Consider the following 13,721-nt stretch of genomic DNA (forward strand, 5'->3'; position numbering starts at 1 on the left):
GCTTTTTGGTCTTTGTTTGATTTTTGTCTATGTTCTCTTTTGTTTCTTTTGTCATTTATTTCTTGTCCCTAATTTTTTAAGTATTTCTTTCCTTCTACTAACCCTGGGGTTCTTCATTTCTTCCTTTTCTAATTGCTTTAGGTGTAGGGTTAGGTTATTTATTTGACTTTTTTCTTGTTTCTTGAGGCATGCCTGTATTGCTATGAACTTTCCCCTTAGGACTGCTTTTAAAGTGTCCCACAGGTTTTGAGTTGTTGTGTTTTCATTTTCATTAGTTTCTATGTAAATTTTGATTCCTTTTTTGATTTCTTCTGTGATTTGTTGGTTATTCAGCAGGGTGTTGTTCAGCCTCCATATGTTGGAATTTTTAATAGTTTGTCTCCTGTAATTGAGATCTAATCTTACTGCATTGTGGTCAGAAAAGATGCTTGGAATGATTTCTATTTTTTTGAATTTACCAAGGCTAGATTTATGGCCCAGGATGTGATCTATCCTGGAGAAGGTTCCATGTGCACTTGAGAAAAAGGTGAAATTCATTGTTTTGGGATGAAATGTCCTATAGATATCAATTAGGTCTAACTGGTCTATTTTATCGTTTAACGTTTGTGTTTCCTTGTTAATTTTCTGTTTAGTTGATCTATCCATAGGTGTGAGTGGGGTATTAAAGTCTCCCACTATTACTGTGTTATTGTTAATTTCTCCTTTCATACTTGTTAGCATTTGTCTTACATATTGCGGCGCTTCCGTGTTGGGTGCATATATATTTATAATTGTTATATCTTCTTCTTGGATTGATCCTTTGATCATTATGTAGTGACCATCTTTGTCTCTTTTCACAGACTTTGTTTTAAAGTCTATTTTATCTGATATAAGTATTGCTACTCCTGCTTTCTTTTGGTCCCTATTTGCATGGAAAATCTTTTTCCAGCCCTTCACTTTCAGTCTGTATGTCCCCTGTTTTGAGATGGGTCTCTTGTAGACAACATATGTAGGGGTCTTGTTTTTGTATCCATTCAGCCAGTCTTTGTCTTTTGGTTGGGGCATTCAACCCATTTACATTTAAGGTAATTACTGATAAGTATGATCCCGTTGCCATTTACTTTATTGTTTTGAGTTCGAGTTTATACACTATTTTTGTGTTTCCTGTCTAGAGAATATCCTTTAGTATTTGTTGGAGAGCTGGCTTGATGGTGCTGAATTCTCTCAGCTTTTGCTTGTCTGAGAAGCTTTTGATTTCTCCTTCATATTTGAATGAGATCCTTGCTGGGTACAATAATCTGGGCTGTAGGTTATTTTCTTTCATCACTTTAAGTATGTCTTGCCATTCCCTCCTGGCTTGAAGAGTTTCTATTGAAAGATCAGCTGTTATCCTAAATGGGAATTCCCTTGTGTGTTATTTGTTGTTTTTCCCTTGCTGCTTTTAATATTTGTTCTTTGTGTTTGGTCTTTGTTAATTTGATTAGTATGTGTCTTGGGGTGTTTCGCCTTGGGTTTATCCTGTTTGGGACTCTCTGGGTTTCTTGGACTTGGGTGATTATTTCCTTCCCCATTTTAGGGAAGTTTTCAGCTATTATCTCCTCAAGTATTTTCTCATGGTCTTTCTTTCTGTCTTCTGCTTCTGGGACCCCTATGATTCGAATGTTGTAGTATTTAATATTGTCCTGGAAGTCTCTGAGATTGTCCTCGTTTCTTTTAATTCGTTTTTCTTTTATCCTCTCTGATTCATTTATTTCTACCATTCTATCTTCTAATTCACTAATTCTATCTTCTGCCTCTGTTATTCTACTATTTGTTGCCTCCAGAGTGTTTTTAATTTCATTTATTGCATTATTCATTTTATATTGACTCCTAAATATTTAGCTTAAAACTCCACTCTAGCCTTTTCAGCTAATGTTGTGTTGGAAGGAAAATTTTCTTCTATCAACTTACCTTCCAGTGGTTGGGGGCCTGAGGATTAATTGACAACAGATAGATTAGCTTTCTAGGTGGTACTAGTGGTAAAGAATCTGCCTGCCAGTTCAATCCCTGGGTCAGGACGATCCCTGAAGTAGAAAATGATAACCAACTCCAGTATTCTTGCCTGGAGAATCCCATGGAGAGAAGAGCCTGGCAGGCTACACAAAGAGTTGTACATCATGCAGAACATACACACACACACACACACACACACACACAGATTAGCAGGAGTAAACTTTATTTTACATGGGTACCGAAACACACTACAGTGGTTCACTTATCAGCCAGAGTAAGGGATTAAAACCAATTTAACAAAAAGTGGGCAGTTTTAGGCTTCAGTAGGAAAGTATGGTCTGCTCTACTGGGCTTTTCCAACTTGATAATAACCAGCAAATCTTTCCTGCTTGGGAGCTCCCCAAGAGAAAGACTGAGGGAAAGTAAATGTGTAACTCCTAGTGCTAAGGGCCATTTTTCTCTGATGGTGGGTCAGTGGTGGTGGTTTTTTCAGGAGGCTTTCCTTAAGTCTGGACAATGTTTCTTTCTTAGGATTTCTTTCTTAGGTCAAACATGCTTTTAAAGTAATCTTCCTGCCACTCTGGTGGCCCGTTGTTTCCTTCACTTGCCTTTCTAACTATTGCCTTTGTTTTTTACTAAATTTCCCCTGCATATGTTTGGTTTGCCTCTGGACCCAGAGCCACTCGTTATTGTAATGAGTATTATCTGACTATCTGTTCTTCTTCATCTCCTCCAACCCTAATTCTGCCCTACTTCTCAGCAGATACCCAAACCAAGACAGTGCCCACCCCCATTCCTGACCAGTGAGAGATTTTGAGAACTGAGTCAAAGAGAGCTACACAGTCACTAAATAATGTACCTTAAAATTATTTGCTTAACAGAGGAAAATAATATTAAAAATTTATAATCTTAACAGTAACTGAGAAATTTGAGTGAAATATTGCCCTGGGATATTGATATCAAATCTCTGGGCATCCATGACCTATAACATAGGAAATGACATTTGGCTTATGTTTTTTATCTTCTAAGTCATCATCTTTCACGGACTATTGTAGACATATTACCTACTTATCTATAAAATAAACCATCACTGGTCATCATGCAGCTCAATCTTATAATTCACGTGACTGCCATATTTGATTACTTTACACTAAAGAAAAGTCAAGAATACAGGCACACTTAGAAATATTTTAGGACTCAATTGATTTCTTCTACAACTTCAAGTGATTCAAGCAAGACTATGAAATTAAAATGCTTACCTCTGTATTTTTTAAATGCCTATTAGTATTTTCCAAATTCATTTTCAACTGTATATGATTTCTAAAGTAGGTTAATAACACTTTATTTGGAGAATAAATTATTTGATGAAATAATAATATTTAGATTATTTTAATTTTCTGAAATAGAAAACTTTTAGTGTAATTTCACTCTTTGATATATAATAATTAGTTATCAGCAAGAAGATATAACAACAATAAGAAGCAACAATATCATATGCTTGTTCATTGTGGGTCTGCTAAGATGGATAGGCAATAAACTTAATTTGGGGGAATATTTAAAATTAAATATTTACTAATGACCCAGATCAATTAAAGGAGAATGAGTAAGTAATCATAGTGGTAAAATTCAGCTATATCAGTCCTAAAGAGCACATTGTAAGTTGAAGGATGTATGTTGTGTCCCTAGGTAGTAACCACTATATTATTGGTCTTCTGGGTTATCCCATTTGCTAGATAAATAAATGTCTTTCTTTTTTTATAGGAGCAAAATGTTGCCACAGTTTTGTCTTTATAGGGATTCTTATAAACACTGATACATTTTAGGTAGAATTACTTAAAAAGAAAAATAGCACACTGAATTACACAGTAGGAACAAGCTGCCTAGTTTGCAGTGACTTAGCTTACATGGTAATATGTGTGCAGAAAGGGTGCTGGTGAAGCACAGGGATACACATGTTTCTGCAGACCTGCAGTCTCGTTCAGTTTAAGGGTTTCTTTCTTTAAAAAATATAAAGGTGTATTGTAGAGGAGGAAAGACTTGCCCCCTACTCCACAGGTCCATTACTGGGCCTAGGAAATAAAGTAACAGGCAGATTAACAGAAGAAAAGGCATAAAATTTTATTACTTTTTAATATTACATGCATGAGGACACCACAGGAAAAAAAGAAATGATTATCCAAAAAAAAGCAATGAGATTTGAAAGCTTATATGTTGTCTTAATAGGGGCTAAGGAGGAGCTATACAGGTCACTCTGAGAAAAGTAAATGAATGTTAGGAAGGATGAATAGGCTGTTAGAAGAATAGATGGGAAGTGTGGTAGTTTGTGACAAGGTCTATCTGGCTGTGGTGCTGACTTCATCTCCTCTCTTGTGACCTGAGTCAATCTTCCTTTGTTGATGAAACTTCCAAAGAGGGAATTAATGACAAGTGAGTTCTTTTGGAGGATCTGTCTTCACACAGATAAGGCGAGTTCAGAGATATCCTCCCCTTGCATTTGCTCTTTTTCAAGTACCTCCAGCACATAATAATCCTTATGCCCAAGCGGCAAGTTTTAGTGTGGCATATTCTGCCTCCAGTATGAATAAAAAAGTACATGGTATGACATGTTACAGAGCTTTTCCTGACATCTCTGTTGGCTAATCATCAACTGGGTCACAGAAAAAAGTTGTGATATCATTAAGGGAGACTCTTTGAAGCCTTATTTATTTGCTTACTGGGGGGAGCTTTTAAAAGCAGGGGCACTTTTCATTCTGTAGGATGGTTAAAGCGCAGCCCTATTTCAAAGAGGATCCACATTTCTATTAACTTCCTAATTAGATTTTATATCCTGAAATCTAATTTCATTAGCAAATACTGCTCTGCAGACATCTCAGCCGACTCACAGCAATGATTGATGCAATGGTAGTGAGTGAACTCTGTCCTATGCTCTCTTTTCCTCACAGCATTAGTAAAAGAAGATTGTACCTACACTGCAACTGCTTTAAGCAGTTTAGAATGAAAACAACATAAGCTTTCTCTTCAATTGAATATGTATGTTTATAACTGCACTGTGATCCACATCGGCTCTTTCTAATGACAGGCCACTTTGAGTTTATTTGGGTAACACTTCCTAAATACATTTCACTACCCTAGGCTAGTAGACTGGCAAAATGAAGAAGTTGATTCTGTGTGTGACATCTTAAAGGAAGGAAGATGCCAAAAGCATTGCAGGAAGAAACGGATCCTTAAAGATTATTACCATGGTGTCTACAAGGGTGAGAAGTAGGTGGCATAATATTCTGAGATATAAATTCTCTGAGGCAGAACATAGAATTTTACTGCCTAAATGCAATAAGATGTATTGTGCTATCAGCAAGGCCATGGAGCTCTATGTGATTAAAATAAAAAAGGATCCAAGTATCTGCCTTTAACTACTATTTAATGATAAAGACTTTTGTCTTTAGCATTTATATTGGAAGTCAAGAAAGAGGCAAGCTGCAGGCTATCTAACAATAATATGAATAATACTCACGAACAATTCTCTTTCTCTTCCTCCTTAGTTCTTATAGTCTGCTTATTCTCAAAGTCTTCTTCCTTCATCTCACTTTATATGGTAACTGAAGTATTAGTTTAAAAACTGTGTTTTACACCACATGCTGATGTGTAGTGCAGTGTTAGTCGCTCAGTCGTGTCTGACTCCTTGCAACCCCATGGACTGTAGCCCGGTGCCAGGCCCCTCCGTCCATGGAATTATCCAGGCATACTGAAGTGTGTGCTATTTCGTCTCCAAGGGATCGATCTCCAGCCCAGGGATTGAATTCGGGTCTCCTCGGTCTCCCACATTGCTGGCAGATACCTTCTGAGCTACCAGGGAAGCCCTCACATGCTGATCAAGTGAGTTTTAACATTAGATTTGCATTAGGAAAGACAACTCAAAAAAGGGGTACCATGTACCAAGATCTTTCACATGGTATCTTATTTATTTTTCATACAAAACCTTTAAGGTACATATTATAACCCATTTACTGTTATAAAAGTGGGAAATTAAGTACTATAAGCCTCTAATAAATGTAGCCTCGTACGTAGTATTGACCTGGAACTGGCCCATCCCAGGTGATGGAGTCAAATGTTAAACATTCAGGATTTTCATTGATGGGCGGTATTCATACCACAGAAATCAGCAAGGGATCCTCCTTTCCAGTTTCCCCACTGCTCTGTAGAGGAGAAACAATCCTTTGGCCTTCTGAGGTTTTAACTGATAGCCCTGTAATAAAAGAGAGGTTAACAAGATAAAAAAAGAATTTTGCTTATTAACACAATTTATTAACATGAATACCTAAAGGATACATAGGGAATATTCAGGGAAAAATGAGTGACTCCTGAAGGTGGCTGAGAATTCAAGCTTAAATCTCATTTAATAGCTAAAGAGGAAGAAAGATGCAGGCCTCTTGGGGGATAGTTAAGGACTTCTGTGAAAGATGGATGGATCCTTGAAGAATAGATAGGAGGAATAGTTCTGAAGTTTATCTGGGGGGTGGTGCTGCTTGTAGTCTCTCCTTGCTAAGAGGCTTCCCAGGTAGCTCAGATGGTAATGTGTCTGTCTGCAGTGCAGGAGACCTGGGTTTGACCCCTGGGTTGGGAAAATTCCCTGGAGAAGGAAATGGCAACCCACCCAGGTATTCTTACCTGACAAATTCCAGGGACAGAGGAGCCTGGTAGGCTACAGTGGACACAGCTGAGCAATTGCCATGCACCCACCGTGCCAAGAGTCAATCTTCTTTAGTTGATGAAACTCTTGGGAAGATTTATGATAACTAAATTTCTTCTGAAGGATCTGTCTTTAGGCAGATAGCAAAGTTCAGAGAAAGCCTCTTCTTGGATTTTCTGTTTCTTCAAGTGCCTATAGCACAATATGATGAATGTACCACAATGATGTTTCAGGATGGCGTATTCTACTACTTTTCACCTCTAAGAGAAGGTTTTCCAGCTCACCACTACCAGCTTATTTAATTCCAGAATATATATTCATCACAGTTAACACTATACATAGAGCACATGCTTATTCCTTTCTTCCAAGTTTACATAGTCTTTGGATCCCAAAAGAATTAAGAACAGTCTATTCCAGAACTTTCTAATATACAAGTTTGTAACAGCACACAGTCACTCTCTTCTTGATTTCTTCTCCTATTTTTCAAATGTATTTGCCTTCCTTATTTGATAGAAAGGACTTGAGGATTGACATTATCTTATGTATTTAGCATTTTTTCCATTATGCCTACTGAGATACTTACTAGAATAACAAAATTGAGCTAGAATGTGATAGATGAAATTGCTAGAAAATATGGGATTCCCAGGTGGCTCAGTGTGGTAAAGAATTCACCTGTCAATTCAGGGAACACAGGAGTGATCCCAGGGTCGGGAAGGTTCCCTGTAGGAGGAAATTGCAATTCATTCCAGTATTCTTGCTGGGATAATCCCATGGATAGAGGAGCCTGGTTGGCTACTCTCTGTAGAGTCACAAAGAATAAGACAGGACTGAGCACACAAGCAGATGAAGATATAGTATTGTCTCTGATTATTGCTAAGTTTCACTATTAACTTAAAATGTCATCATGAGTATAGTCACATTTTATATACTTCTATTTAATTCATAGATTATAATTATATTTTAAAATGCAATTAATAATCATTTTAATATCTAGCCTCAGGTAGCTGTAAAATGTTGTAGTATAGATACAATTATATGGAATGGTATACAGGTAAGATATTCAAATAGCCTTAAAATTTTCAAAAGAGAAAAAATAATATCTTAGACTCCAAAATAAGGAAAGATAATGAAATATTATATGGTCAACTCCCCCTATACTCCCCAACAAAAGAAAACAAAGAAATATTTTAAAATTACAAGTTAAAAAGCAGAGTTCTCAAATATTACTTTTGGTTTTTAAAAAAGCATGCTTTTTATTAAAACATTACAAAGACTCACTTAGAAATGTTCAGTCACTAATGTTGATATTTGAAAACTCACACACACACTGACACAGACACACAGAGATACACACTATACACACAGATGCACACCAAAACTAAGATTGTTATATCCCTTTTCAATTTCAGGGGAGCCTATGGTCACAGTGTAGGGAAACGTCCTTGGATTATAGGAGATGAGACTATTTCAGGACTTATGGCTGACATTGTGGGTAAGTACAAAGTAAATTTTTTCCAAAAAACTCATAAAGACATAATCATTTGGTTATACACATAGGTTATTAGACAAACATTTTATTGAAGAACATCCTGATTTTTTATTTTAATCTATAATACTAAAGAGTAAATGTGCTTTTAACTGAGACTCGATTGCTAAAGTTTTTTTTTTTTCTTATATATTCTAAGGCTATTATTTACTCATCAATGAAAAACATCTGCACTTATAATTAAGGAAATTTCATAGAAATGAACTTCAATTAATTTTCTAAGAGTTTATTATACAGTAAAATAAACATTAACCTTCACATGCTAAAGGCCTAAAACACCAATATGTTTAGGGTCATTTCAACTTAATCTGTGATGATCTTTTAAAATTAGGCTAAGTGCTGTTGAAAATAATATTGATGCTGTATTTTCAGTCTATGATGTATTTCCTAAAGTGAGTTCTATATACTGTTGGTAAAGCTATTCAATATAGTTTTAAATGGTAAATGTGTTATCATATTGAAAAAAATTATTTGTTTAATAGGGTAGATTATTCAGCATTGCTTAAAGAAGTCTTATATGAAATTTAAGGTATTAAACTATATATATATATGTGTGTGTATACATATACACACACATATCTATCCCATAGTATCTCCTATATAAAGACACTTCTTTAAGATCAGGAAAATAAAAATCTTCCCTAAAATATACAAATAACCACAGAGAATTAAACAAAGTGAGGAGACAGAGGAATATTTTCCAAAGAACGGCAGGAAACTGCAAAGAACTAAGTGAAGTGTTAATAAATAATCTACTCAATAAAAAATGCAAAGTAATGATTATAAAGATGCTCAATTAATTCAGGAAAATGGGTGAAAATAATGAGGAGTTAAACAAAGAGTTAGAAAATATAAAGAAGAACCAAATGGAGCCAAAGGAAACAACTGAAATAAACTAGAAGGAATCAACAATAGAGTAGATGATACAGAGGAATGTATCAGTGAACTGGAAAACAGAGTAGTAAAAATTACTCCAGCTAAGCAGAAAAGCAGAATAAAGAATTGAAAAAGAGGGACAGTTTAAGAGATATCTGGGACAATATCAAGTATACTAACATTCACATTATAAGGGTCCCAGAAGGAGAAGAAAGGGGCAGAGAAGTTATTACAAGTGATGATTCCTGAAAACCTCCCTAACCTGAGAAAGGAAACAGACATCCAGGTCCAGGAATCACAGAGGGTCCCAAATAAGCTCAGCCCACAGAGGTCCACACCAAAACATATTTGTAATTAAAAAGTCAACAAAATAAAGAGAAAATCTTAAAAAAGCAGCGAGGGAAAAGCAATTTATTATACATAAGAGAACTCCAAAAAAAACAGTAGCTGACTTTCCAGCAGAAACTCTGCAGGCCAGAAGGGAGTGGCATGATATATTTAAAGTGGTGAAAATAAAAAAAGCCTACAACCAAGAATACCCTGCTTGGCATGACTATCATTCAAATTTGAAAGAGAGTGAAGGCATTTCACAAATAAGTAAATGCTAGAATTCAGCACCACTAAATATGCTTTACAGGAAATGTTAATGAGACTTCTGTAGGTGGGAAGAAAAGGCCACAAGTAGAAATACAAAAATTATAAAAGGAAAAATGTCTCTTTTTTAAATGTCCTATACACAGTATTCATTTGTTCTGTAATGATTCACATTTTAAATAGTGCCTTCTGACAACATGCCAGTTGGCTCTTCTTTAGTAGGGTAATAAGAATAGCAGTTCACATTCAAGGTGGAGGTATCACCAGACCACAGGAGAAGGGTAAGCAGAGACCCTCTGGGCATGTTGCGGGCATGTTGTCTAGGGCAGAGGATTTCTAAAGGAAGGAAACAGGAGAGACTGGGAGAAAGAACACCCTTGTATTTGCAGAAGTCATTACTCTTTCTAAGTAGTGGTCATATTAGCTTTGCCGGTAACCCCATGTAGGGAGAAGCGGAAGAAAGCAGCATACCTTGCTTTAGATGCTTGGTTGGGGTGTTGCCTGCGAGAAGGAAGCTTATGGACACATTTGACAAGAGACTAGCACCCACATCTATCAGGTGAAGCTTCCTCAATCCTCAGCCACCATTCACACCCTCTGTACTGACAGCAAGACAGGGAAGAAAGCTTTAGCTTTCGTTCCGTGTTTAGCAAGGAGAGATTCAAAATTATCATAGTCAAAACAATTTATGTTAATATAGTTTGTAAACAGACCACAAATAATTTAGGAACGCTATGTTTCTAACTTCTTCTTATGTATTTCTGGGACTCATCCCAGCATAAGGACAGTCTTCTGTCCCAAATAGACCCCCAAAAATAGATCCACAGGAAATGACTTTGCATTTTCAGTTCAGTTCAGTTCAGTCATTCAAGCGTGTCCAACTCTTTGGGACCCAATGGACTGCAGCACGCCAGGCTTCCCTGTCCATCACCAACTCCCGGAGTTTACTCAAACTCGTGTCCATTGAGTCAGTGATGCCATCAAACCATCTCATCCTCTGTCGTCCCCTTTTCCTCCCACCTTCAATCTTTCCTAGCATCAAGGTCTTTTCAAATGAATCAGCTCTTCGTATCAGGTGGCCAAAGTATTGGAGTTTCAGATTCAGCATCAGTCCTTCCAATGAACACCCAGGACTGATTTCCTTTAGGATGGACTGGTTGGATGTCCCTGCAGTCCAAGGGATTCTCAAGAGTCTTCTCCAACACCACAGTTCAAAAGCATCAATTCTTCGGTGCTCAGCTTTCTTTAAAGCTGCCTAAAGTTTCTGGCTTCCCAAAAAGCCTCAACACGATCGAGAACCAGATGACTCTAGATGGCTCAGTCTGGGCTCAGAGCCACCCCCCAAGTTTAAATATTCAGTTGACTATGAATTAGAAGTGATAATACCTGAAAACCTCCCTAACTTGGAAAAAGAAACAGACATCCAGGTCTATATATCAACTGTGTTAAGCATGAATGAGCATAGAACACACTCATTCTTAACATAGCCCAAACTGCTAGACTTTTAAGGAAAATAAGTTCTTAGTTTAGGAACTATATGAATATGTAACCTGTTCTATTAAAAAAAGTTAACATAAATAAATAAATAAGCACCTAGATAAAAAGGTTGCAAGCAAAAGCAAACTCTGCTGCTATTTATTTTTGAATAATCACTACACTATACACATTTCTACCTCTTTTATGTAGTTATATTACAGGATCAGAATATCAGTTTCTAGTTTAAAATAAGAGGTTAAGTACAAACTGAAATGTTCCCTTCTGTTCTAAACACAGAAAAATAGAAAAAAAATTAGATTAACAAGCATATAGCAACACTTAAAAATTAAAAAGAAATCTTTATTGATCAGAAATATAGTACTTGCTGAAGAAAGAAGTACTTGGAAGCTGGAAGCACAGTATTTGAGGAGTAGTGCATGGAGCCAGCATGAGTATGTAGGGTCTGAGTGCAGGACTCGCACAAGAAGCCCCAGGGTGAATCTACAGAGATCTGGATGCTTGGGACTCAAACCCAAAGTCAGGACATTTTAACCAGGGTGGCTAAAGGTGAAAGCTTAGCGTCTCCTTCCAAACCAGTCAGGATCTTGGGAGCACAGAGCACTTGATCAGACTGCCAGCATAACCCAGAGGATATGTATACGTATGTGTATAGTGTTATGGAGAGGATTCTCACCTGAACAATCCTGGATAGCATTTATAAGTGTTTTGCCTAGTTGTCTGATAATGCTTTTAATCTGTGTTCATTTCTTTGAAGCCAATTATATTCATTCAAATGCCTAACATGTAAATCTAAAAAAAAAAAATACTCAAAAAATCCTGAACTAATTTGACCTGAGCATTTATATTTTCCTTAGATGTGGACTGTTTTTTCTTTGCTAGATTTGCTTTCAGAACATAAATTGCATTCTATTATTTTGTGATTAATATTTATCATGCTCTAAAGAGGAGTTAGGGTTGTTAGGCCAGGGAAGTGGTAAGGCAATTATTTAGTGAGATTTATAAAACCCATAAAACTTGCAAAAAGATTTCCTTTCACCATTTAAAACTTTATAGCTCCACTGCAACTTATTAAATGAGCATGCATTTTGTTGCCCAGCAAATATGTATATGTCACAAAGATCAATGAAATTTCAAACCAGCCCACCTCTCATTATTGTTAATAAGATTATTAAAAAAAGAATAAGTATTTAGATTACTTAGATAAGTAACAAAATTGAACTTATTAAAAATGTTTTAAACAATAATTATCAGTTCTAGTTTTAGGGATTTTTGTGTGTCTTTGAAATACCACACAAAGGCATGTGACATATATGGGATAAACTTAATTTTATATGGAACTCAGTAAACAGTATATGTACTATTTATTTTATATATATATATATATATATATTTCTCAAAGTTTCAAGCCTTAATACGACAATTGAATTATCATATTTAACTGGAAATATTATCAGTGCATCATTAAATCTAAAGTAGCTTCTTTATTTTAATGATTATTTTATTAAATGTCTATTTTGTTCCCTACAATGTATGTTTTATCGGGAGAAATAATTCTACCTTTTTTGTTGTTGTTGTTGACAGTAGCTGCAAAAGAGGACTATGAGCATGATTTTAAAAGCTCGTTTTTTAAATTTTTTTTCAGTAGCTAATACCTATCCCCCAATTTATTTACTTTTAAAATTGTATATATTACAATTTTATATTACCATCAAATAAATGGTTCTTAATTTAAGTTTAAAAATGAATGAGTTTACTTTGTTTGCCTTAGTAGGAACTGATTCTTTTATAAGGTATTTGTGTATGTGTTCATGTTTGTCTTTTTTGCTGAAAATCCCAGGTTTCCTTTTTGCCTTGGTTACTAGTACGTTCTGAGAAAATCTGATAGAATGAAGTACCAGAAACATTTAATAGCTTCTAATTTGTTTCCCATGAGCATATATTGTACTTTGTTGTAATTTTTAAAAATCATTCTTTCTCACCTTAAATGCAAGACACCTAATATCCTCTTTGGAGGTAGATATTATATAAATTAAAAAAAAATTAAATTATATGGTAACTACAGAAGACAAGAGCAAAAGTCAAATTGATTTTTGCTACTTGTGGGATGTCGAAATGAGTCAGGAGCAAACAGACAAGCTATAAGTTTTGGACTACGATTGAATCTTCCAGGTTCTTAAAACCACAGCCTTTATTTTGTCATAATACTTCTGAAAAAGAAGAAACAGGAGGATAATAAAAATTATTATGGGTACAAACTGATAGAGTGAATAGAGAGGAGAAAGAGGTAATGAGCAATCCTATTTACTCATAGAGAAAATAATTCCCATTTCATATGGGATGAAAAACTTTTAATAAAACATTTATATATATGTTATCAAACATATACATATTTCACTTTTCATATATATAAAAACAAATGAAGCTTATCACATACATATTACATGCCTTTGTATGGTATTTCAAAGACACAAAAGTCTCTAAAGGTAGAACTGCAAAACATGGAATAACTTTCCCTTATAATTAATGTCACATTATCAGGATGCTAGAAAT

General features: G+C 35.5%; 1 protein-coding gene across 2 annotated transcripts in view; it reads left to right on the plus strand.

Moving 5' to 3' along the window:
- Positions 1–13,721, plus strand: part of KYNU (kynureninase) — a 120,799-nt gene that overhangs the window by 26,726 nt on the left and 80,352 nt on the right. For both annotated transcript variants that reach the window (XM_010853684.1, XM_010853685.1), the window contains one exon: positions 8,068–8,150. In XM_010853684.1, the coding sequence (XP_010851986.1) occupies positions 8,068–8,150 (83 nt within the window). The remainder of the gene's footprint in view (positions 1–8,067; positions 8,151–13,721) is intronic.

This window comes from Bison bison, unplaced genomic scaffold (assembly GCF_000754665.1).
Source record: "Bison bison bison isolate TAMUID 2011002044 unplaced genomic scaffold, Bison_UMD1.0 scf7180017864330, whole genome shotgun sequence".
Classification (NCBI taxonomy): Eukaryota; Metazoa; Chordata; class Mammalia; order Artiodactyla; family Bovidae; genus Bison; species Bison bison.